The sequence below is a fragment of the Mustelus asterias genome, chromosome 23, assembly GCF_964213995.1.
Source record: "Mustelus asterias chromosome 23, sMusAst1.hap1.1, whole genome shotgun sequence".
In the NCBI taxonomy this organism is placed as follows: Eukaryota; Metazoa; Chordata; class Chondrichthyes; order Carcharhiniformes; family Triakidae; genus Mustelus; species Mustelus asterias.
In genome coordinates this window covers 31,030,542-31,054,966 of record NC_135823.1, presented here as the reverse complement: position 1 = coordinate 31,054,966, position 24,425 = coordinate 31,030,542, and the positions used below count along the sequence as shown (strand labels likewise).

At 44.0% G+C, this 24,425-nt stretch overlaps 1 protein-coding gene across 3 annotated transcripts in view; it reads left to right on the top strand.

Moving 5' to 3' along the window:
* LOC144510609 (dual specificity mitogen-activated protein kinase kinase 3-like) overlaps positions 1–24,425 on the top strand; it is a 126,598-nt gene that overhangs the window by 16,604 nt on the left and 85,569 nt on the right. Inside the window, exon 1 of one of the 3 annotated variants that reach the window (XM_078240191.1) lies at positions 7,876–8,226. The exons of 1 other annotated variant lie outside the window; for it this stretch is intronic. In XM_078240191.1, coding sequence (XP_078096317.1) covers positions 8,211–8,226 — 16 coding nt within the window. In that variant the 5' untranslated portion in view covers positions 7,876–8,210. Of the gene's footprint in view, positions 1–7,875; positions 8,227–24,425 lie in introns of those variants that run through there. One more of the 3 variants, XR_013500657.1, reaches the window with a different exon arrangement.

The window sequence follows — 24,425 nt, the reverse complement described above, 5'->3', positions numbered from 1 at the left end:
ATCATAGAAACCCTACAGTGCAGAAGGAGGCCATTCGGCCCATCGACCACAATCCCACCCAGGCCCTACCCCCACATATTTACCCGCTAATCCCTCTAACCTACGCATCTCAGGGGCAATTTTAACCTGGCCAATCAACCTAACCCGCACATCATTAACATTAACATAACATAACATCATTAACATAACATGCTCAAGTATCCTCATACCCTTTTAATGGATCAGATGTATGATTTACATTTGCAGTAGGGTTTTTGTAGGGTTCTTCTCATCTTCAAAATCTATCATTGTAGTATAATTAGTAATTTGGAATCACAGGGGATCTTGTCTATGTGTAGAGCAGCAGTAATAGCAAAATTAATTTGAGGTTGAATGCTGCTTTTTAATTGCACAACTTGAGAGTAGTCCAGTGTTATTAATGGGTGGTATACAAGTCCTGGACCACATCCTGTTTCCTTCCTTTATATGTCATCATCTTTTGCCTGCTTCTGTTTTGACAGCACCATTCCCTATTTAAGAGAGTAGGCAGGCAGTAGTGGCCCAAGATGTTACTGTTGTAGGTGCTGTTGAGGAGTGTATGGAATAATTTCCTTTTTATTCCTCCCTTTTTCTCATACACAAACCATGTAGAATCTTGGCAGGTTTTCTGCTTGGCATGGAGATCAGGAGCTTGAGCAGAGGAAATCCTGCCTTAGATCATGTTGTGAAAGAAAGAAACAGAGACGGAACTTGCATTTATTTAGTACTTTTCACGAATTCAGGACGTACCAAAGCATATCCAGATGTGGCGCCATCCAGATGTTAATATGATGCATCACCTTCACGGTGCAAACTCTATTGTTTCATTGTACTTTTGGGAGGGAATTTAAGACCCAAGTTACTGAAAAAAATAATTCATCAAAATAATATTTCCATTTCTATAGAACCTGATTATACAATTGAAGTACCTTGAAATGCTTAATTTGATAAAATTACTTTAATATGCAGCCATGAAATGAATGATTAGCCTAATCAATTTTTGCTTTGATGATGCTGATTGATGGGAAAATATTGAGCAGGACACCAGGAGAACTCGCGGCTCCATTTTCTATTGTGGAATAAGGGCCGTGAAATTGGATAAAGGCCTGAAAATTGGCATAGAGTTTGCAATGTGTAATCAACCTACACCTGCTGCTTCTGATGCCAGCAACACGCTAACTTTGTGCTGCCTAGTTGATTACAGTCTGCACCCAGCACTAAGGCAATGTGGGGTGGTTACATGTCTGAGCAAGGAGTGCAGAATTCTGAGTCAGCACAAGTTCAGGTAGTACTTAAAGGGAGCTTTAACTGAAGTACTGTAAGCGACTGTGAAAGCGTTAGACCTGTGGGAAGAGTGACTATGGTGCAATAGGGGAAGAGGGGGACAGCCTGTGCACACTTCCGGCTATTCAACCATGACAGCTGCATCGCCCAAACACATTGCACCACCCTGTTGACATACCTTCCTCCCTCTTGCAGGTGGTGCATAACTGCAAATAGCAAGAACTAACTGGTGGGTTACAGGAGGAGCTGCATTGGCGAGACACTGTGCAGGAGTGGTCTGCAGCCAGGACAGGAGAAAAGGTAGTGTAGGTGCTAGCTTATCGTAAGATGAAGCTGTGTATGTCCTACTCCAGTGGACTCGGTTGAGGACTTTGAGGCAGTGCCTAGTAAAAGACTCAAGGGTGTGCATGCTGAAATGCTTGGTGCTTTGGAAAGTCTGCCAGAAAAGCCTGCTGTTACTGGCAAGGAGAGGTCTGGTACCAACCTTGTTCAGAGCTTGGTGTCCATCGTTTTTACTGTGGCCATGCCTAGCACAAATGGCAGCAAGCTGGGAAAATTGCGTGCAAAGCTATAAATCCGATTCACACCCGGCGCCAAATGGTTTGCAATCCTCCCGATCCCTTTCAAATGGCACGAACTGCACCTTAAAACGAAAGCTTATTAACATGAGATTGACTGACTGGATTTCAATATCATTAGTGAGCTTGCGCCCCCTCCCTCGGAGGCATCCCACCTCTCTAGTGTAACATAACACCAGGTCTTTAGAAGTGTGCTCAAGGTGCAAGCAAAGAAGAACTGGGAGGTGAGTATTGCTGAGCACCAACCTCTGGGACTCCGGACCGGGGATGGGATTCAGCCACTGCCATGTTGCAGGATGGGGTTGGGGGGGCTTGCATGGGTGTGGGGGATTGTGGTGAGAGGGTGGACTCGAGCTTGTCCAGGGGTCCACAGGGTGGAGTTGGTACTGGCTTTGGGCTCGTGTTGTGCACATTCCCCCTGGCCACTGAATGACTCTCGAGGGTTTTCATATGAGGTTGGATCCCTTCCTCACTGATGTCGTATGGGTTATCCTGCCATCTATCTGCTGGACAGGCTTTGTGGTTTATTGCGGACATTCCATCCCAGGCACCACGAACAGAAACAAACACAGGTTCAGGCAAGGGGGGAGAAGAGAGAGAAAGAAAGAGTCTTGGGGACACAGGGAAGATAATGGGCCTGGGTTGACTATGTTAGCGAATTCCCTGTCCAGGCAGGAGGGTGATGACTACTCACTATGTGGCATGCTGTGATGCTGCCATGGTGCAACAGAAGTCTGGCTCCTACCTGTTCCCTGTACACGTGCCCGGGGCCACAACTGAGTGAGGATCGGGGCACCACTGTGTGGCCCCATGCCTGTGGGGTGGAGTGGGGAGAGGGGGGCCAGGTCTAGCCTCCGGTGGGTGATGAGGATCACATCCAATGTTGTCTGTCTTAGGGGACTGGAGCAGAGGAGCTCAGCTCGCTGAGTCCCCCCGTCAGTGGTGGGGCCCATTGACCTTGTAACCCTGGTGGCATATGTGGATGAATGCTTGGAGTCCCACAGCAATCACGGGCCTGGCACAGGTACTGGGAACCGCAGGCTCGTTGGACTGAAGGGTGTCTCTTGTGATGAACGACACTCTGCAATGTATTCAGTCGGGGTATGAGATTCTCTTTGTTAGGCGGGTCACAGACACACTAGTCACAACTGTCGGGTGCAATAACCTTTATTACTGATTATCTACATTGCCAATTACCCTATCCCGAACTAGTGTATTCCTTCATCTGTGCTCTCTTGGTGATCCTACAACCTTTTAATCTTATGTGACCTATTGCTACATCTAGATGCCTCCCCAGGATGCACGTAAGAGGTGGAGGTAGTCAGCTGTGTTCCGTATCCCACCTGTTATGCCCTTGGTGGGCATTCCCTGGAGGGCTGGGACCTGGAGGGCTTCGGCCGACTTTCGGGTGTCACGGATGTAGCCGTGCCACACTGTTCAGCCTGCTATCCGTGAGATGCACTGGTGTCAGGAAGGGGAGATACGGAAGGGTTGGGGATGGACAGGGTCTCCTAGGTGGAATGCTCCAGCGATTGCTCCTCCCTCAGGGTGCTGATAGGCCCCTGGTACACTCCATGGGACAGTGGGGCAGCCTGAGTGAAAAGCCTCTGCGTCACCAGTCCTGGAGCCCCAATAGTGTTTGCACCATGGTGTGCGAGCCCTCAGTGATGGCCTTTTGAGTCTGGACCAAACTCTGGAGCCACTCAGCAAGTGCCCTCCGAGACTGGGCCAAGCTCTTGAGACCCGCAGCAATGGTACTCTGTGACTGGGCACCACCTCCTGTACCTGAAGGCTGTGGGATTCCTCCAAGTGGCCTTGCAGTTGCTAGAATGTTGCTGACACCCGCTTCTGCAATGTCCCGCTCTGCCTCTGCACCTCCAGCAGCTTCTGGAGAACTGTTCCCAGCGGCCCGTCACCTATCCAGGGACCAGCTGTCTCCCTGGCTCCGGGAGGCTTTCCTCCACGGCGTCCAGTAGTCATCTGAGCTCTTCCTCGGTAAAACATGGGTCTGGTCTGCACAGTACCATCTTCCTGACATGACTGACCGTTTGTGCATTGTTAATGTCTAGATGCAACTCCCTCCCCCTTCTTAACGGCACACAACTGTGGCCACTTGAGACGAGTCATGTGCCTGGAGCCTCCATCATGGTGTGTTCCATGTGGAGGCTTTTTCAGTGCACTAACTGTTGAAAGATCACGATGTGGAGTATGTCTGAGACCGATGAGGTGCACTCCATTATTCTCATGAATTGGCACTTAGTTATTTTTTGGGAAAATCCTGGAAAGATTTCACCCCTAATGTCCTCTTGAATGATTTGGAATGCAAGATTTAGTATCCATTCCATAGAATGTACTGCCTAGGATGTAATGGAATATTAACACTTGCCTTTCCAGATACACTGCATTGTGGATGCGGAATCAGGTTGTTCACTCTTGTCCTTTCAGTACTTGTAGCCTCAAAGTACACTGTTTAAACATGTGCCTTGATTATTGCAGTTGCTTAAAAGGCTTTCAGTTCACTTGCGGCTGGAAAATGTTGCTCTCCAGCTGGGCTGTTGTTCAATTAAGTTATGGCTCTCGAGGTGTGTTCCATCATCTAATACACTTGTGTCATCGAGCTCTTCATGGCCCATTGCTTATTCTGCTGTTTGATTCGCTTCTTGTCTATACCAGAAAATAGATTTTTAAAGTTTAATTTAAATTACTGATTAGATTAATAATTTGGATGAAATGAAATGTTAAATTTAGTATAACTTCTACTCAGCACGAACATGAATTAAGAGCAAGAGTAGGCCATTCGGCCCCTCAAGACTGCACTGCCATCGAATAAGATCATGACTGATCTATTTGTGGTCTGAACTCCAAATTCTGTCTACCCATGATAGCTTTCTTCTCTGAGTAATTTGTTAATCTTTTACTCCAGCAAGGATTAAATGCATATTCCAAAAAACAATCATACCCTTTTCATATTTTCATCCTTTCCTTTATGAGGCAAAATGATTTAGATATTTTCAGAGGAACCCACAAAAGTCAGATTCAATTTGATATTTGATTTATTATTGTCACATGTATTAGTATACAGTGAAAAGTATTGTTTCATGCGGGCTATACAACAAAGCATACCGTTCATAGAAAAGGAAAGGAGAGTGTGCAGAATGTGGTGTCATAGCTAGGGCATAGAGAAAGATCAACTTAATACGAAGTAGGTCCATTCAAAAGTCTGATGGCAGCAGGGAAGAAACTGTTCTCGAGTTGGTTGGTACGTAACCTCAAACTTTTGTATCTTTTCCCCGATGTAAGAAGATGGAAGAGAGAATGTCCGGGGTATGTGGGGTCCTTGATTATGCTGTCTGCTTTACTGAGGCAACGGGAACTGTAGGCGGAGTCAGTGGATGGGAGGCTGGTTTGAGTGATGGATTGGGCTACATTCACGACCCTTTGTAGTTTTTTGCAGTTTTGGACAGAGCAGGAGCCATACCAACCAGAAGGAATGCTTTCTATGGTGCATATGTTCATGGGCGGCACGGTGGCACTGCTGCCTCACAGCTCCAGGGGCCTGGGTTCGATTTCCAGCTTGGGTCACTGTCTGTGTGGAGTTTACACGTTCTCCCTGTGTCTGCGTGGGTTTCCTCCGGGTGCTCCGGTTTCCTCCCACAGTCCAAAGATGTGCGGGTTAGGTGCATTGGCCACGCTAAATTGCCCCTTATTGCTCCGGCATGTGTAGGTTAGCGGGATTAGTGGGGTAAATGTGTGGGGTTGTGGGGATAGGGCCTGGGGTGGGATTATTGTCGGTGCAGACTCGATGGGCCGAATGGCCTCCTTCTGTACTGTAGGGTTTCTCTGATTCTATCTGTAAAAGTTGCTAAGAGTCGTAGTGAACATGCCAAATAAAAATAAAGATCAAAACACAAATGTTTGTTTTTATTATGGGGGGGACACATGTGAATGTGGCCTGTATATTGTATAAAGTGACTATAGCATATTAGGGGCAGGATGTGGGCTTGTACCCATGGCAAGTTCCTGAGCTTAACAGGACTACTATCAAATGCATTAAGCTATTTTTCCCAAAGGCAGTGAAAAAGCAAGCATGAGTTTTTGCTCCATCCTCGGGAAGTCACTACTGAGCTGGACTGGAGTAAACCTAAGGGGAAAGTCGGAGGCAGTGGAAATTGTGTTTGTACCTGCTTGTGCATTATTGGTGGGTATTTTCTACTAATGCACTATTCATGTGTCTTCTTTACTTCCTTAGTAAGGCCCAGGAGTTCTCACTGTCATGGACAGAATGTATATGCTCTCTGACTGCCCAAAATTGGTATGTTTTGCATTGGAAGTGATGTGTCGTTTCTTTCATTGGAGTGTGTATTCTAAGTAATTAATTCAGCAGCAAGCTTTTGGGAATTAAAAAAGGTTATTTATTCTCACGCACTTATCCCAAATTCATTTTGTCACAAGCTTGGTCGCTCGCACGCATGCACAATGATTGGATACAGAGAATGATAGTTTACTTTTAAATATTGCCGTTAATTCAGTCCCTGATTTATAATTTCTCGTCTCCCATGTGGCAGGTCTGTGGTTTCTTGAATAAATTTGATGATATAAAGTTGAAGTGAGGGTCTTGTAAAGTGAAGGACCCTGAAATTTCTTGGAGTTGAATATCTAGGAGTTTGTTTTACAGTTTAGCTTTGTAACTGAAATCGTTTTAAGTGTTTGATAACATGCAGCTAATTTAAAAGTCTGGTTCTCATTGGTTGACAACTGATAGTTCTGGAGGGTCCTGGGGTAATAAGGATGCAGTCCCTGAAGCCAGTTTCAATCACATAACTGCAGGGTTAAAACCTATGAGGTTTACCCAGTCTGCCAATGTGTTTTGATTTTCCCTTTTGTCCCGTATGAAACATGGGGGCAGGCAGTTTGGAAGCTCTGTGGTCTTTAGGTGATGGCCTATCCTTAAAGAATGAGATGTGTGTATTCCCAGATGGCTGTGAAGTACTGTCACCTATGTCCATATTTAATTAGTATTCACTGGAGAGTTGATACTGTCTGTAGACATCAGCTTGTGTCAGGCAGCAGAGAGAAGAAAAGGGGAGGTGAAGGAGAAAAGTCAAATGATTTGCAGCCGACATTGACAGCTTGTTTGTGTCCAGTTTTTTAAAGTTCTGACTGAATGTTTGTAATATGGTGTGCTTGTACTGGGCATGGCACCACCAATGCCTCACTACTTCTCTCTTGTTCATTGTGGCCATCTTGTAGTCTTGCTGTTGCAGTGTTGAGATGTAACGTTCAAATGGATATCCAAAGTATGAGTGCCACTTTCCTGTTTTTATTTTGTTTGTGTTATTGGCTGTCAAAGGACCAATATACTAGAGACTTGAAACACATCTTGTGCACTGCTTTTCACAGTAACTCTTGGGACTCTTTTTAAAGAGTCAGATCCCAGAGATCAATGGAGGCACCAAGATTGCTTCTTTTAAGGTAATTGGTATAAGAGACAGACGGGGTGGGAATTGTTTTAATGCAGCACGTTGTTTTGATTTGTAATACAGTACCAGAAAGTGGATCAGAAACAGTAATAATAGTATTTTTTTTAAAAAACGTATAAATACTTGAAGGGATGAAACTTGCAAAACTGCGGAGAATGTGACTAATGGATAACTTTCAAAAGAGCCAGCATGAGCATTTTGGACTGAATGGCCTCATTCTGTGCTGTAATTTTCTGTGATTAATGACATGCCAGTGATGGCAGTTGCTGGGGTTCAGTTAGAGAAAAGAGCAACCACACACTTGGGCAGAGGTACTTTGTTCAATAAAACATTTCCTTCAGAACTCAGCTGCTTAAGATTGTGTTTTTTTTTAAATGTTCAAACAGGGGAGAAAGTCTCAAAAGGCCACCTACGTAAAGATCACCGTCACGTTTAGATATTTGGGTGTGTTATTAAAAGTTAAAAATTCATACCTCTGTAGCCGCCTTGTCTGGCATCTTTCCAACTTCCTGTGTGATGTCATGGTTGAGATTGGTTTACTGCTGCAGCTTTTACTCAGCTTATGGCAGCTGAGTTGAAAGGGAGGACTGATGCTGGTGCAGTTGGCAGCGGGGGTATCTTTAACATAAGGAAGCAAATTGCCAACAGCTTGTGTCGGGCGACAGAGAGAAGAAAAGGCGAGGTGAAGGAGAAAGCATCGTGAGGCAAAGCAGCAGCAGCAGAATATTTTGCAGGAACAGTGCATGCAGGTCTGCAGAGTGAGGCCCAAAGAGTGCAGCAAGTTCTTTGAGTTTGTGTATGAGACTTCCCCTAAAGGCACGTCACGCCTCAGCTGCACTTCTGGGAACTCATGGACAAGAGACAAGGTAAGTTTTGCAATATAATTGACAAGCTCCCCATCTAAGTCATTGCGAGGTTTATGTTTAAATCTTTGTGCGTGTGTTACAAGTGCATGGAGCATAGAACCAGCTCAGTGCAGCAAGAATTTTGGAGCTAGCTTGTTTACTTCCATTTGTTGCACAATCAGCCTTCATTTACAGTAGCTTGTTTGCAGCAGAGACCTAAAGTAGGGAGTTTACCGTAAGCTGCAGTGCCAAGCAGCAAATAAAGCCAGCTTCTGGGAGCTGGAGGTTGCTAGCTCAGCACTCTTGCATGCAGTTTTGTCTTTTTAAATGGACCCAGCACTGTGATCTATATAGAAATCTGCAGCGCATATACTTGATTATATCAGTACTGTGCAGTACTTAATGGGCACCCTGCGACTGGGAGTGTTCATCTTAAAGGGAACGTTGGCTCAGTTACCAGTTCAGTCTGCTTGTTTGTACATTGTTCTTTTTAATAGAAGCATTTGGGTAGAGATAACTATTTGCTTTGTCTTGGGGCTTTTGTGTTGTGTGTTCTGGTTTTGCATTGCCACAATGTTCTTGGGACCCTGTATGTCAGGCGGTAGGAAAGTTATTATCATTTTCTTTTAAGTTGCACAATATTTTACTTTGAAAATGTGTGCATTCGTCCTATCAATAAAGCTGTGCAAAATAGCTTGAAAAGAAGAGGGTGGATTACATATTTTGTATTACAAAAATAACTTTTAACTCTTTGTTGAGGTAATTGATGCTAATACTGGAAATGCAACAGTTCCCATTTGGGGCACTTGCTACCTACTACCTGCAGTTTAGATGCAGAGCAAAGGTTTTTTCTTTGTGTATTTGAATTTAGTTTGACCAAAAGTTTACAAACATTAAAGACACTGCAAAGTAAGTGGAACAAAATAAATATTCCAAAATAAAACATGCATAATCGGGACAAAGTCATTGACTTAGTGGTAACATTCCTGTCTCTTGAGTCACAGAGTTGGGTTTGAGCTTGCTCCAGACAGCCCGGTGAGCGGAGACTAAAGTGCTGGCTTTGGATACTGGAATGACATCCGGTACATGTACATGAGTTTTCCAGGTCAGTGTGCCATCCCCCATATTTGTAGGTAGGGCTCTTTCACCTTTGGCCGCTGGCCAGGATAGAATGGGCGGCACGGTGGGACAGTAGCTAGCACTACTGCCTCACAGTGCCAGGGACCCGGGTTCAATTCCCAGCTTGGGTCACTGTCGCTGTGGAGTCTGCACGTTCTCCCCTGTCAGTGTGGGTTTCCTCTGGGTGCTCTGGTTTCCTCCCACAGTCTGAAAGATGTGCTGGTTAGGTGCATTGGCCATGCTGAATTCTCCCTCAGTGTATCCAACAGATGCCGGAGTGTGGCAACTAGGGGATTTTCACAGTAACTTCATTGCAATGTTAATATAAACCTACTTGTGACAATAATAAATATAAAACTTTCAGCAAAGGAGAAGGCACTCAGAAGTTGAGAAAAATAAGCATCGATGCCAGTGGACATAAGGTCTCGTATGAGACTTGAGTGGGACCTGCCCAGAGAAGAACGCAGTGGAGGGGTGGGCATGCATTCCGTTTGTCCAACTTTAGATGTAAATAGTATATTCATTGGTGTCACATTTAGTTGTCAAGCTAAAGCATATTTTACATCATACTTTCAAAGAAAATTTAGAAACAATCATTTGCAATATATAGAACAATTCGTCCACATTTGCAATATACAGAACAATTCCTCCACAATAACAAATGGACAATGTTGTTTCTAATTGATCTTAAATAAAGGCCGATGTCTAATTGACCCAATTTGCTACCAACTAGTCATCATAAAATTAGTTTTATGAACGCTAAACAATTAGTGGGCTGCATAGCCGACCCTTAGCAGCAGAATAATACATTGTGTGTCATGATAAATAGTTTTTATCCTTTCTGACATTTATTCTGACTTGCAGTGAATAACACCTTGGCAATTCTATAATACTTAAATATTGATATCTGAAATCCAAAATTCTAACACATATATTGACTTTTCATTTTTTAAATATTATTTTCTCTGCAACTCTTTAGTTATCTGGAGCTTTGGCTATGGATCTTCCTGGATGACAGTTGTAATGGATTTCATCCACCATGTGGTGGATGTATTCTTGAGTTTGCTCTCATTTTTCCCCTAGTGTGCACATGCGCTTGTCAAGAGTAAAAACCCCATCTTCAGCTGGCCACTCCAGGGTTAAAAGGTTAGCTTCCTGAAGACTGCTCTGGGTGGAATAAGCCAACAATAATTTGAAGTTGGGGCTTTATCACAGCAGATGGTGTCTTTGTCTGATGAGCTGTCTGGAAGCTTTTTAAACTCAGGGGGTGATTCTCCGGGGCCCTGTGTGCGGAGGCACAAATCGTATTATGGCTGGAGAATCATGTGAGAGGGACCATAATGTGATTTGCACCAAGGGGAACTCCTTTGGGATTTTCCCGCCCCGAGTCGACGATGTAATGTGGTTCATGTTCAGTGAAGGTGTGAACCTGATTAGCATGTTTAAAACCTCATTTAAATATGCAGAATTGGCCTTAAGCCATTGGCTCCTTCAATTCTCCGACCCACCGGCGCAACGGGGAGCCAGTGGGAATCATTACCGGTCTCCACAAATGGAGACCAGCCATGATGACCATGCCGGGAGGCTTGGAGGCCATTGAAGCCCCTGGGTTGTCAGGGACATGGCTCGACAGCACCCTGGCAATGCCAAAATGCATTGCCAGGTTGACACTGCCAAGGGCAAACAGGGGCATGAAGGGTGGGGCCTGAAGGGGGCATGAGGTGCAGGGGCCTGAATGAGGGGTGGCTTTGGCGACCGCATAATGCTGTTTTGCTCACTTTGGGGAGATGGGGGGCTGATATCAGCGAGTGGGTCTTTGCTGGTGAGTAGGCGGTTGGGGATTTATAGGGATGTCTGGAGATCAGGGGGCTCTTTAAAATGAGTGCCCGATCTCTGAGAAGCCGGTCATGCCGGCATCTTTAGGTCCTACACATCTCTTTCTGGGCAGGAATCACCCCAACCTCCAAACAAATGTCTAAATGTGGGTGAATTGTGATCTGGGCCACTACAATCCACCTGGTAGGAATCCCAACACTTTTCCCACTGGGAACAATTTTTTTGGGGAGAATTGTGCCATGAATTTTTGATTTGAGGTTTTTAGACATTAAATGCAATACATAAGAATAAAATCTCATCTCTCACATCCTGTGTTTAATATGCTGGTGTACTTGGGAATTTATGCATAAATTTGCCACATTACATAAACAATCCAGTTATCTTTCATTGTCCATTCTCCACATTGTAGATATAGAGACAGATATATCAAAATCTTTATTAAGAACAGGCATTTTTGAAAAGAAACAAACTTGCATTTAAATATTGAATTCAGGGGAGGTGATGGCCTAGTGGTATTATTGCCAGACTATTAATCCAGAAACTCAGCTAATATTCTGGGGACCTGGGTTCAAATCCTGCCATGGCAGATGGTGGAATTTGAATTCAATAAAAAATATCTGGAATTAAGAATCTACTGATGACAATGAAACCATTGTCAATTGTCGGGAAAACCCATCTTGTTCACTAATGTCCTTTAGGGAAGGAAATCTGCCGTCCTTACCTGGTCTGGCCTAAATGTAACTCCAGAGCCACAGCAATGTGGTTGACTCCAAGGGAAATTACGGATGGGCAATAAATGCTGGCCAGTCTTGTCACATATCTTGGAAACATCTTGGGCTGGAATTCTCCGACCTGCGGCCACACAGCTGGAATTCTCTGGTTCGCCTACAATAAATGGAGATTTAGTTGAGCACCACGTTCTCCATTCTCGCTGGCAGAGGTAAAGGGGTGTACAAGACCAGAGAATTCCGGCTCTATCTACAATAATTTTTTTTGTGACTATTGCAATATAGGCCAATGTCACAACTGTTCTGTGAACAGTAAGGAATGAATGTCCAGTTAATCTCTGTTTTTTGGTGTTGTTTAAGGGAGGAATGTTGTCCAGGATACTGGGAGGACACCGTGCTCTTTCAATAATGCCTGGGGAGCTTTTACATTCACCGGAATTAGGTTTAACATCTTGTCCAAAGGACTGCACTTCTGATAATGTAGCATTCCTCATTGCTGCATTGGGAGGTCAGCCTAGACAATTGCCTCCTTGAATGGAGCATGAATCAACAAGCTTTCTGACTTTTATCAAACAAGATGTTTGTGCCTATTCTCGGGAATGTACCCCTGTTTTCTTGACGACTTTTATGGACAAAATTATTATAAGATTCCAAAATCTGTTTGTTGCTGACCATCTATGGAGATAATTGTACCTCATCATTGTGTAGCCTCAGACACTATCCTGTATGATGGCACAGTGGTTAGCATTGCTGCCTTACAGCACCAGCAACCCAGGTTGAATTCCAGCCTTGGGTGACTGTCATTGTAGAGTTTGCATGTTCTCCTCATGTCTGCATGGGTTTCCACTGGGTTCTCCAGTTTCCTCCCACACTCCAAAGATGATAGGGTTAGGTTGATTGGCTGTGATAAATTGCCCCTTACTGTCAGGGGAATTAGCGGGGTAAATACGTGGAGTTATGGGGATGGAACCTGGGTGGGATTCTTGTTGGTGCTGGCTCAATGGGCCGAATGGCCTCCTTCTGGACTGTAGGGATTCTATGATGTGTTACTAAACCTCCAGGCCACTCTCTCTTGAAGGTAAATTCTAGTTTTATTGCTTAATGGTTACACTTTTATCCCTTGGATCTGAGACCCACAAGTTGTGTGACAATGTTGCTAGCAGTATGAAACTGTAGTGTAGAATACAGTATCTGAACAATACTGTAGATCAAAGTGTGAGCAAGTTTAGCATCCTGCGATCAGTTTATCTGCAATTGTTGCAGCTCCCTGTTTATTTCTCTCTGTAGTTTAACCAACTGGATGCAGCTTTCCATGTTCCTTTGAATGTGGAATGTAATGGATGATAATGTGGGTATACCGGATGTGTTTCATTAACTGGCAAATATCCAATGTGATTGAAGACTGCTTTCTTTCCTCTGTGCATCTTGTTGATGGGGGTAAGAGCTGTTCCAATTACGGTGGACACCACAGAGAGTAGGCAGTGTAGTAAACCTATTTCTTTAAAAGTGGAAAATGTTGTCCAACAGTCACTACTGTGAACCGCATGTTTTGCCATGTTAATGTTGCTTAGAAGTTGCAAGTCATTGGATGGGATTTTCAAGCATTTCCCACTGATGGGAACTTCTGGTTCTGCCGAAAGCAACTCCCCCTATGGCCAGGTTCTCCGGGGGTGGGACAGGTGAACCTCGCAAAATGCTATGGACATCAGTGGAGCTGGATGATCCCACCAGTGGCCAATGGCGTGCTTCCTTCCCCACCGGGACACATCCCGGGCCTGGGGGGGGGGTGGTTGTCTGGGTTGTTTTCCTGCTCTTTTCTCCACCACAGGCTGACAGACCAAGCGGCCACCTTCTGTGCTGTAAATTTCTATAATTCACTGATTCTTTATTTAATATTTCATTGTCACAGTGTGCGTCAGTTTAATATTATTGCCTACTTTTTAAAGTTTGATGAGATATCAGTATATATGGGCAGCACGCTGGCATAATGGTTAACACTGCTGCTTCACAGTGCACAGAGCCGGGTTCGACTTGGCTGGGGTCACCGTCTGCGTGGAGTTTGCATATTCTCCTCGTGTCTGCGTGGGTTTCCTCCGGGTGCTCTGGTTTCCTCCCACAGTCCGAAAGATGTCCTGGATAGGTGCATTGGCTATGCCAAATTCTCCCTCCGTGTAGCCAAATGGGCACCGGAGTGTGGCGACTGGCGGATTTTCGCAGTAGCTTCATTGCAGTGTTAATGTAAGACTACTTGTGACTAATAAATAAATGGGGTATCATCCTTTTTTTTGTCGTCTCAATATTTAAACTATAATGCCAAAGTTCACTTGAAGGTGAAATTAGTGTTTCAACTTTCCAAATTGGGGCAAATGGGTTTTAAAAATAAGGAGGTTATGTTCTGCAATAGCTGGAAACGATCAAGATGGTGGTTGCAGTTTTACTGTAACATAACAACAGCAAGACAGTGGAGCGGCCAATGATAGAGGGTGGCGTGCTCTGTTCCTGGAAAGGTTAGAATTAAACTGCTGTCACATGCATGAAACGTATCACGATCTTAGCATCTTGTCTCTACTTTCTAGAACTCCTCCTTAAATGCCTTCTGTTTTCCAACCTATTACCAGCCTCATTTAAATCCCGCCCTTTTGACCATATCTTCGACCGTTTCTCCTAACATGAGGCTTGTGTCTCGTTGTTTAGACATAAAGATCTCTATGCCGCCACAGTGCTTTCCCTGTTGTCGACTTGTGGATAAAGCTGTACTATTTAAGAAATATTTTTGTTTAATCTTGGAAGTATTTTCTTGGAGCAAATCCTCACTTGGAATGCAGCTCGGAAGTGCTAGAAATACAAAGCAAAGAAAGAGCTTTAGACTTTCCCCGATGACTGAGATTCATTAAAACATAAAGCTATTTTATACTGCTGCTATTTTAGTTTGGACTTTTGGAGGCCAGTACTTCTGAGGTAACTTCCAGCATTTACACTGCTTAATCCAGCTTCCTGTCACCATCCACCAGTTTCTTGTTAGTGTATGATTCTATATGTACATAAACACAAGCTGTGTATTACTATAGCTCAGCAATTAAACTAAATGGTAGCTTGATCTTTTTGAACATTTGTTTTCAAGTTGGATTATCTTGGGCAGTGCTTTATAATTAAATGAAGAACATTGCAGCATATTGTCAATATCTATATTTTTACCCTCTCACCCCCAATAACAAGTGCAAGAATCTTAGTCCTATAAAGGATAGTAAATAGTGCCATTTCTGTTGGTAGTGGATCACTCCCTATGTTGGTATATGATCGCTGTTAGCAGAAATAAAAAGCTAGATTAAGCTGGTGCCAAGTTAGACGTATGAAATATTAGAATGCACAGCTGTCTTGGACCTACTCTCAGAAACTTTTTTCTCTAAACCCCTTTACCTTGCTCCTCTGCTTCTCTTTCTGCCTTAAGTGCCTCCTCAAAGTGTATCCCTTCCATTGTTTTGTCCTGGTGTCAGGCATGACTCAGTGGGTAACACTCTCAGCTCTGAGTTACGTGGTCATGAGTTCTCGTCCCAGTCCAGAGACTTGACTATATTATCCAGTCTGTGCGAGTGTTGCACTGTCATTATGCAGTTTTTTAATGAAATTTTAAACGAAGACCCTGTCTTCTCTTGCAGGTGACCATGAAAGATCCCAGGGCATTATTTTTGTCGGGAGGTTCTCTCTGGTATTTTAGCCAAAAACTACAACCAGTGTCCTGAAAGTAGATGATTTAGCGATGATTTGTTTGTGGTGAATGGCTGTGCATAAACTGTAATATGACTGAGTTTAGTGTGACTATATAGAAGGCAGGGATTTTCTCCTCTTGTGTCTTGAGTTTGTGCTACTGTTTAAATGGGCATGGTTCCGCACTTGAGCAATGCTGTGATTAATAATGCAGCTTGATTTTTAAAAATCAAATCTGGTATTAGTGTAACAGAAAACAAGAGATTAAAATGTCTTTAAGAAATTGTATACAGCACTGTGCTTTAGGGCTTTATTAGCCAACACAGTGATATTGCCGCTTTGAAGCTGAACACATGTTTGATCTATGTGTTCAAACTAGAAATGAAACCTGTTGAACATCCCTTTTCTATATCTAGGGCAATTCAACATTGGCCTGTTTAGCAAAGTGCTTAGTTGTTAAATGTATTCTGGAAATGACATTTTAATCAGACTCGAGTATTTCCCATCTCAACTCTGAGTTTGCATTCAGATAGTGACATAGATGTGATCTTGCAATGGAACACCAAGTCACCATGCCAACAATTTTATGTACTGAGATTGTGTAATTAATGCAGACAAATTAACGTGAGATTTTTATGTTGGATCCATTTGAATTATGAAAAGCAGCCAGCAAAGATATCAATGATTTTGTTGTTCCAGATTTGGGTGTTTTGAGCTGGATAATACTAATGAGGAATGCAATGGTTACAATTGGTAATGGGAGCAGTAAATCAGGAGCATTTTGCAAGAAGCATATTGCCTTAAAACTAAATGTATGGGCTGAAGTACAATTTTTGGCAAAGTATATTGGAATGATATGTGCTTCACTGTCAGTAAATCCTGGGAGTTAATTTATAACATCAAAACAAAAATGGTTGAGAAGAAAAAGCAACCTTTATTTTTTTTTCAGTTTGATTTAGAATAACTTTATCGAATTATTTCTACTTTCTGTTGATTCAGGGCCCATTTTGTTTTTAAATTAAATTATCAAAGCAAATACTCTTCAAAAGGCAAATCCAACTTGAAGAGTTTACTTAACCTTGAAAGAACCAAATGGTGAGCGGTAATTCTATGCTATTATAGGCTTTATTTGTATTTTATGAACAGAATTGTTCTCGGCAAAAACTAAATAGTGGCCTCTCTATTGATGGAGCATGCTGAAAATGCTTTTCTTTGAATATTGTAGATTATTGCACAACCTAAAATACTGCCACCTTAAAATTCTTTGGAATATACATGATTTGACGTGGTTTTAGTGTCAGTCAATACCATGGGATTTACTTCACTCCTGGTTAGTCAATAAGAGGCTGAGGAAAGCTAATGTTTATGAAAAATGTAAGTATCTTGGGGATGGGGCAGATTGGTCAGCTGGATGGCCTTATTTATTTCACATGAGGGATACGCAGGAGCGAATCAGTCACTCAGCCTGTTATTCCCACCCCCAATATCCTGTGGGATAATCAACTCGGTTTTGATGGCGGCCAACATAAATCGGGCACCTTTTTAAAAAATGAAATGAAATCTGTACGAAATAAAATTTGCTGCATCTTACAATTGAAAATAAATTCTGGGTTATTCCAGCTGCAAGGTGCTTTAAGAATTGGGGACGACCTGTTCAGTATACCCCATTAATCATAGAATTCTTACACTGTAGGAGGAGGCCATTTGGCCCATCGAGACTGCATTGACTCTCTGACAGAGCATCCCACCCAGGCCCTATACCCCATAACCCCACATATCTACCCATTAATCCTCCTAACCTACACATCTTTGGAGATTGAGGGGCATTTTAACATGGCCAATCCACCTAACCTCACATCTTTGGACTATGGGAGGAAACTGGAGCACCTGGGGGACACCTACGCAAACGCAGGGAAAATGTGCAAACTCCACACACACATCCACTTGGTCCCTGACACTGTGAGGCAGCAGTGCTAACCACTGTGCCATCCTGCGCCCGTGTTGAGAAGAAATCCTAACAGACATTGGATATATCAGTTTTCAGCAACATGTGATGCATCAAGCAGCAGGATGAATGTCTGTGCTAAGTGTTGCTTGGCTATCAATTCTCAGCCTTTGATTTGGACTTGCAGGTTGTCTGCCCCTCTCTCTAGGACCAAACTCTCTAGGACCAAAAAGGTAGCCACAAGCAGGTTCTGCATGACCTGAGGTATCATAGTGTGTAAGAGAAGGGCAAAGAAACCAGCTAAGAAAGGCCAGATAAGTAATTTAACATTGAATTGTTACACGGAAACTTCTGTACAGCTACTCACAATACTGAGTATAGTGTTTATATCCATTGGAGCTCTGAGCTAGATTGTTGGAAAGTATGATGAGTTAGCAGCACCTGTGGAAGTGAATTACAGTGCATAAGTCAAGCCGATCAGGTGACATCTCCAACCTAAAGGCCTACTCTCCTGTGGACTTGAAATGTTAACTCTGTTTTTCTCTCTCCACAGAATGCTGCCAGACCTGCTGAGTTTTTCCAGCATTTTCTGTTTTTATCCCAGATGTTGGTTGATGTGCTACATTATTTTATTCTGAGATTTGTTTTCATACCATGAGGTTAAACATTTTAACGTAGTGAATGGTTAGGATCTGGAATGTGCTGCCTACGGGCTTAGTGGAGGTAGATCCAATCGTGGTTTTCAAAAGGAACTTTGATAAGTGCTGGAGGAAAAAAAGTGCTGGGCAACAGGAAAAGAGAATTCTCACTCACCTGAAGAAGGGGCATGGGGCTCCGAAAGCTTGTGTGGCTTTTGCTACCAAATAAACTTGTTGGACTTTAACCTGGTGTTGTTAAACTTCTTACAGGAAAAGAGCCAAGGCATGGGACTAAGTGAGTTGCTCTTGCAGTGACCCAGCTCAAACATGACAGGCCCAATGGGGGCTTCCTGTGCTCGAACCATTCTACCATCCTATGGTTCATTGATCTAGTGATTGAGGAGCACTTGTACAAGAGAAATGATGTTGATCTGTGAATGTAAGACCCGAAGGTATTGCGTGATGCTAGGTAGTAACATGAACCACTTCAGACTGTGAAACAAGAATTGCCATCTGTTAAAAGTGGGTCCTTTTCTGCATGGGAAATTTGATTTTATTCTATTGACCGTGAATGATCAAGAAAACAGAATTTTTCATGTTTGGCAGTATAAAATAGAAATGACAATTATTGAAGCAGCAATTGAATATTTATTGGTCTGCTGTTCCTGTGGCTCAGTGGTATTGCTGAACTATTTAAATCTACTATTCGTTCCTTGGTCTGCCCTGAGTTATTTGATTATAGTAAGAAGTCTCACAACACCAGGTTAAAGTCCAACAGGTTTATTTGGTCGCAAAAGCCACTAGCTTTCAGAGTGCTGCTCCTTCGTCAGGTAAGTGGGAGTTCTGTTCACAAACGGCATATAAAGACACAAACTCAATTTACAAAATAATGGTTGGAATGCGAGTCTTTACAGGTAATCAAGTCTTAAAGGTACAGACAATGTGAGTGGAGAGAGGGTTAAGCACAAGTTAAAGAGATGTGTATTGTCTCCAGCCAGGACAGTTAGTGAGATTTTGCAAGCCCAGGCAAGTCATGGGGGTTACAGATAGTGTGACATGAACCCATGATCCCGGTTGAGGCCATCCTCGTGTGCGGAACTTGGCTATCAGTCTCTGCTCAGTGACTCTGCGTTGTTGTGTGTCATGAAGGCCGCCTTGGAGAGCGCTTACACGAAGATCAGAGGCCGAATGCCCGTGACTGCTGAAGTGTCCCCCAACAGGAAGAGAACACTCTTGCCTGGTGATTGTTGAGCAGTGTTCATTCATCGATTGCTGATGTCATCATATAGTTGCTTCAGTGATTGTTCACCATGAGTCCAAAGGAAGAAAATGTCATCGATGTATCTAGTGTATAGCATCGGTTGAACGTCCTGTGCGGTGAAGAGGTCTTGTTCGAACCTGTGCATGAAGATGTTGGCATATTGAGGTGAGAATTTGGTTCCCATGGCTGTTCCGTGTATCTGGATGAAGAACTGGTTGTTGAAGGTTAAGACATTGTGGTCCAGGATGAAGCGGATGAGTTGTAAAATTGCATCTGGAGACTGGCAGTTGTCGGCGTTGAGTGCTGAGGCAGTTGCAGCAATGCCATCGTCGTGGGGGATGCTGGTGTAGAGTGCCGAGACATCCATTGTGACGAGGAGTGCTCCTGGTTCAACTGCTCCATGTGTGCTGAGTTTCTGTAGGAAGTCCGTAGTGTCGCGACAAAAGCTGGGGGTTCTTTGTACAATGGGTTTCAGGATGCCCTCGACATAGCCGGAGAGGTTCTCGCACAGGGTCCCATTGCCCAATATGAAAGGACGGCTATTTGATTATAGCCATGGAAGTTTTAAGGACTCAGTTCCCTGCATTAAAGAGAGTACAATAGGCCTGTTTCCTGCCTTGGATCACAATCCAAGATATGGGCACCTTCCAGCAGGGGTGTATGGACATTAGTTGAAGCCGAGTTTGTATTACTTTTCCATCCCTCTGAAATACACTGGACACTCTCTGGCCATCCTTATCCTTGCACCCTTGATGAACTTGAGCTTGTCCAACACTCAGTTGCCTGTATCCTAACTCGCATCAAGTTCTGTTCATCCAGCACCCTCTGCGTCTGCTTACCTACATTGGTCCGCAGTCCAGCAAAGCCCTGGTTTTTAAAATTTTCATCCTTGTTTTCAATGACCTCCACTCTCCCATCTCTCTAACCTCCTCCACTCAGGGCAGGCCAAGGAATGAATAGTAGATTTAAATAGTTCAGCAATGCCACTGAGCCACAGGAACAGCAGACCATTTAATATTCAATTGCTGCTTCAACAATTGTCATTTCTATTTTATACTGCCAAACATGAAAAATTCTGTTTTCTTGATCATTCACGGTCAATAGAATAAAATCAAATTTCCCATGCAGAAAAGGTCCCACTTTTAACAGATGGCAGTTCTTGTTTCACAGTTTGAAGTGGTTCATGTTCCTACCTAGCACACACTCTGAGAACACTTCCTCCAATTCTGGGCCTTTATGCATCTCTAGTTTTCATCACCATTGGTGACCAAACCTTCAGTTCTCTCGGTCCAAAGCTCTGTAATTCTTTCCCTCTGTGAACCTCGCCACCTCTTTCTCATTTTAAGACACTACTAAAAATCTACTTCTGTGATCAATCTTTCTCCTAATATTTTCTTATGTGGCACAATGTTAAATTACTCTAATAATGCTTGTGTGAAGCTCCTTGGTATGTTTTACCATCGTAAAGGCACTACATAAATGCAAATTGGCAGTTGTTGTTAAGGCTCACGCATGAGGGCTTAAGCAGGGGTCTTGACATCTGTGGGAACGTACCTCAACATGAGGTGGTAGGTTCAAGTAAGCAGGCAAGAAAATGGCTATTTAACATCCTCAAAGACTGTGTCTGCATGCTTCCTACAATCCGTTATAGGATGTATTGTTGAAGGGAAGGTATGGTCTTCCTGACAAGATGATTACTGTAAGTGAGCTCTGTCTGGGTTGCAGTAGAAACAACTGACTAGAAATGAGACTGGAACCAGGAAGTAAGTTTTCAGTGTGCTGTGCACTGACTTCCTGCACTATGAACACCCACTCGATAACTATATCACAAGAAGACAGCATCAATTATCTTTTCCTTGGGTCAGAGGAAGACCAAAGTAACCCAATGAGGTGAGAGAGGAAGAAAAGTGAAGTCACAATCTATGAATGAGTAGATTAATAATCATTTTCTTCAAGTTAACTGGTTTGGTGGATAATGTTTTATTTGTTATCCAGATATATTCTCTGAACTGGTTAATGTGTAGCATGCAATAAATACAGAATAATGATCATTTGGCTGAGTCACAGAGCAGGGTTCAAGTACTTCTGATGGTATAAACTGCCTAAGCGGATTATGAACATTGGTAGAATTTGAATTGTTCCCTAAATTCCCCGCCATGTTCATCTATATTATGGGCTAGAGTTTACTTTTGTTTCAAAGCACTTCTTTTAACTATTCGGTGTCAACTTCTTAAGTGATGCATGAGAAATAAACATTTTGAACATTTAAGAGTCATGAAAGTTTGACTTGCAAACCCTGATGAGTATGAATGTGTTTGCTAAAAAGTTCAGAGATAAATTAGATGGTTAATTAATATTTAGCATATCTCAATTGAAGATTATCTTGTTTGGTAGATGTGCTGCAGGGTTGTCAACCTCCCCTTAAATGGCTAGGAGACTCCTGGAAATGTCCCGCAACCTCCCAGCGACTATTAAAAGCAGTCAGGGAGATATTAACATGATGGGATTCCCTATTAATTGATCATCTCCTGTCCCGTCAGCCATAGAGTCCATTTCACTGAATGGCATTTCGTAGGCAAACTCGTCAACTCTCCATGCAAGCACATGACATTGCATGTTACATCTCGGCTCCACACGTGCTGAGTTCATGGACATTGCTGCTTGCTGCCCTGCCTGTTTTTCCCTGTCAGTGCTGAGGGCATACAGCCTGAACTGGCAGGGGAGTCGGGTGCAGGTTGGCGAGGCCATTGTTTCGGGGATGGAGCACACAGGTCTGTCAATATAAATGTAACCATCAGGAGGGAGATGTCATAGCTGTCACTTGACGGACAGCGGAACCTGAGGCTATTTGCAAGTATAGCTCCTGGTGCCTAGCGTCCGGAGATTTGGACTTTGTATGCCCCCCACCCCCGTTCCGGGTGGATGGGCTTATCTGCTCACTGCCAAGAATTTGTGACATCACTTCCATCAATGTTGCCAGGAATTTTGCCCAGATGGAGTTGGGAACCCGAATGTGGATAAGAGCCCTATTGGACATGTAAGACTCCGTGTAAGATTCATCCAAGTGCCTGTCTTCAGTTGTGAACCTCAACTGTGAGTGAAAGCAGATTTTTTAACATGGGGATCATCCAAGCCAAGACCTATTTACTCAACTTGCATTTGCACTCATATGTATGCGCACACATTTCACAAAGAAAGAAAGACTTTATGCAGCATCTTTCATGACCTTGGGATGTCCCAAGCCAGTGAAGTATTGTGTAGTCACTGTTGTAATGTACGAAATGTGGCAGTCAATTTGTGCACAGCAAGGTTTTACAAACAACAGTGTGTCAATGACCAGATAGTCTGTTCCAGCGATGCTAGCTGACCGATAAATATTGTTTGGGACACCAGAGAGAACTCCCCGCTCTTCTTTGAAACAGTGCCTTCATCTGAGGGGGCAGATGGGGCCTTTGAATTAATGACCAGATTCTCCCCAAAAAAATTCCAAGTGTCAAATTCACAGGAAAACTGGAGTAATTCACCCTGGTTTTTTCAATGGGAGTTTACACTAGAATCTCCCACGCTCTGTGCACTGCAGAGGCCACCAGCGTGAATATCATTAGATTTCAGAGGGTGGGGCTGATTCACACTGGAAAGGGTGAAATCAGCAGCCAAATTGTCATCCTGCAGTTTGCTGGCCAGCTTGACCGCTGATCGCTGGCCAACCTGGGGACCCTCGCAATGCTGCCCCCCCCCCCCAACCCAATGGCTTGATCGCGGCCCCCTGTCCATTCATGGGACAGCCCTGAACCCCCCCGTTGCGTGGCAGATACCCCCACCTCCGGCTGACCATCTCCTCCCAAACCCGCCCCAATCGCTGGCCTCCCTCCTGCCCCGACCAGATCCCAATGCAGAGTGACAGTGGGACCCCCCCATCCCCACCGATTGCCCCCCTCGGCCCCGCCCCTGGCACTGTCTCATGCCTGATGAGCAATGCCAAGGTGCCCCCTGGGCATGAGCACTTTGCCCCTTGGTCAGTGCCAAGGGCACAGGCTGGCACTGCCGGTTCCCATGCCCAGGGAGCTCCACCCCCCCCCTCCCCTTCACTCCAGCGGGGTCAGGCCACTAGGTTCCCGAAAGTAGGAAGCTAGCCTGAACCCCGCCGGAGTGAAATACTCCCGGCTGGGTGGGAGATTCTAGCAGGCCCGGAGACTTTAGTCCTAGGTCTGCTGATAGCATTTAAATATTATGTTAAATCCGGGCCTGAAGACGCAAACGCAGCGGGATGGAAGAATCACCCCCAATGTCTTAGTTGAAAGATGGCACCTATGATAGTGCAGTGCTCTCTCAGCACTGCACTGATGTTTCAGCCTGCATTCCAGTGCTGCAGGCCCTGGCGAAACATTTTCAACCCACGTCCTTCTGACCTGGAGTTGAGTGTGCTGCAGTGAGCCACCGTTGACTCTGCATTTTCCAGCGAGTCAGACCAGCTGATTTTTCTCACTTGCGCTAGGGGTGCTCAGGCCAATTGTGGTCTCTCATTTCCTGCAATTGCAACCTTGACTACTGTAAGCTAATGCAGCACTGAACCAGGCATTGATCATCAGCTGTTTTTATATTTGTTCATCCATTGGACGTGCTTCAGCCCTGGTTGTCTGTAATATTCCTGGACCAGTTAAACAAAATGACTGCAAGCCGTTGTAGCTTGTTCCAAGTCCTGCTTGATCATAAATGGTCACTTTTGTCATTGTACTTCCTGAACAGATAGGCTTGTAGTGATTCCATCTGATATCTAAATCTTTGAGTTGCCAATATTTTGATTTGTGGTCATTTTTATACTAACTATTTACTGCCACACAGTAAAATGGAAGTTACGAATTTAGCAAGTGGTTTACTCCTAATGTATGGGGCATTTACTAAAAGCACTGCATTTCATGCTTACTAAACTGTTTGGACTCTGAGGAGGTGCTGCCTACCTTTTCCGCAAGTTTGACATAGTTTACAGT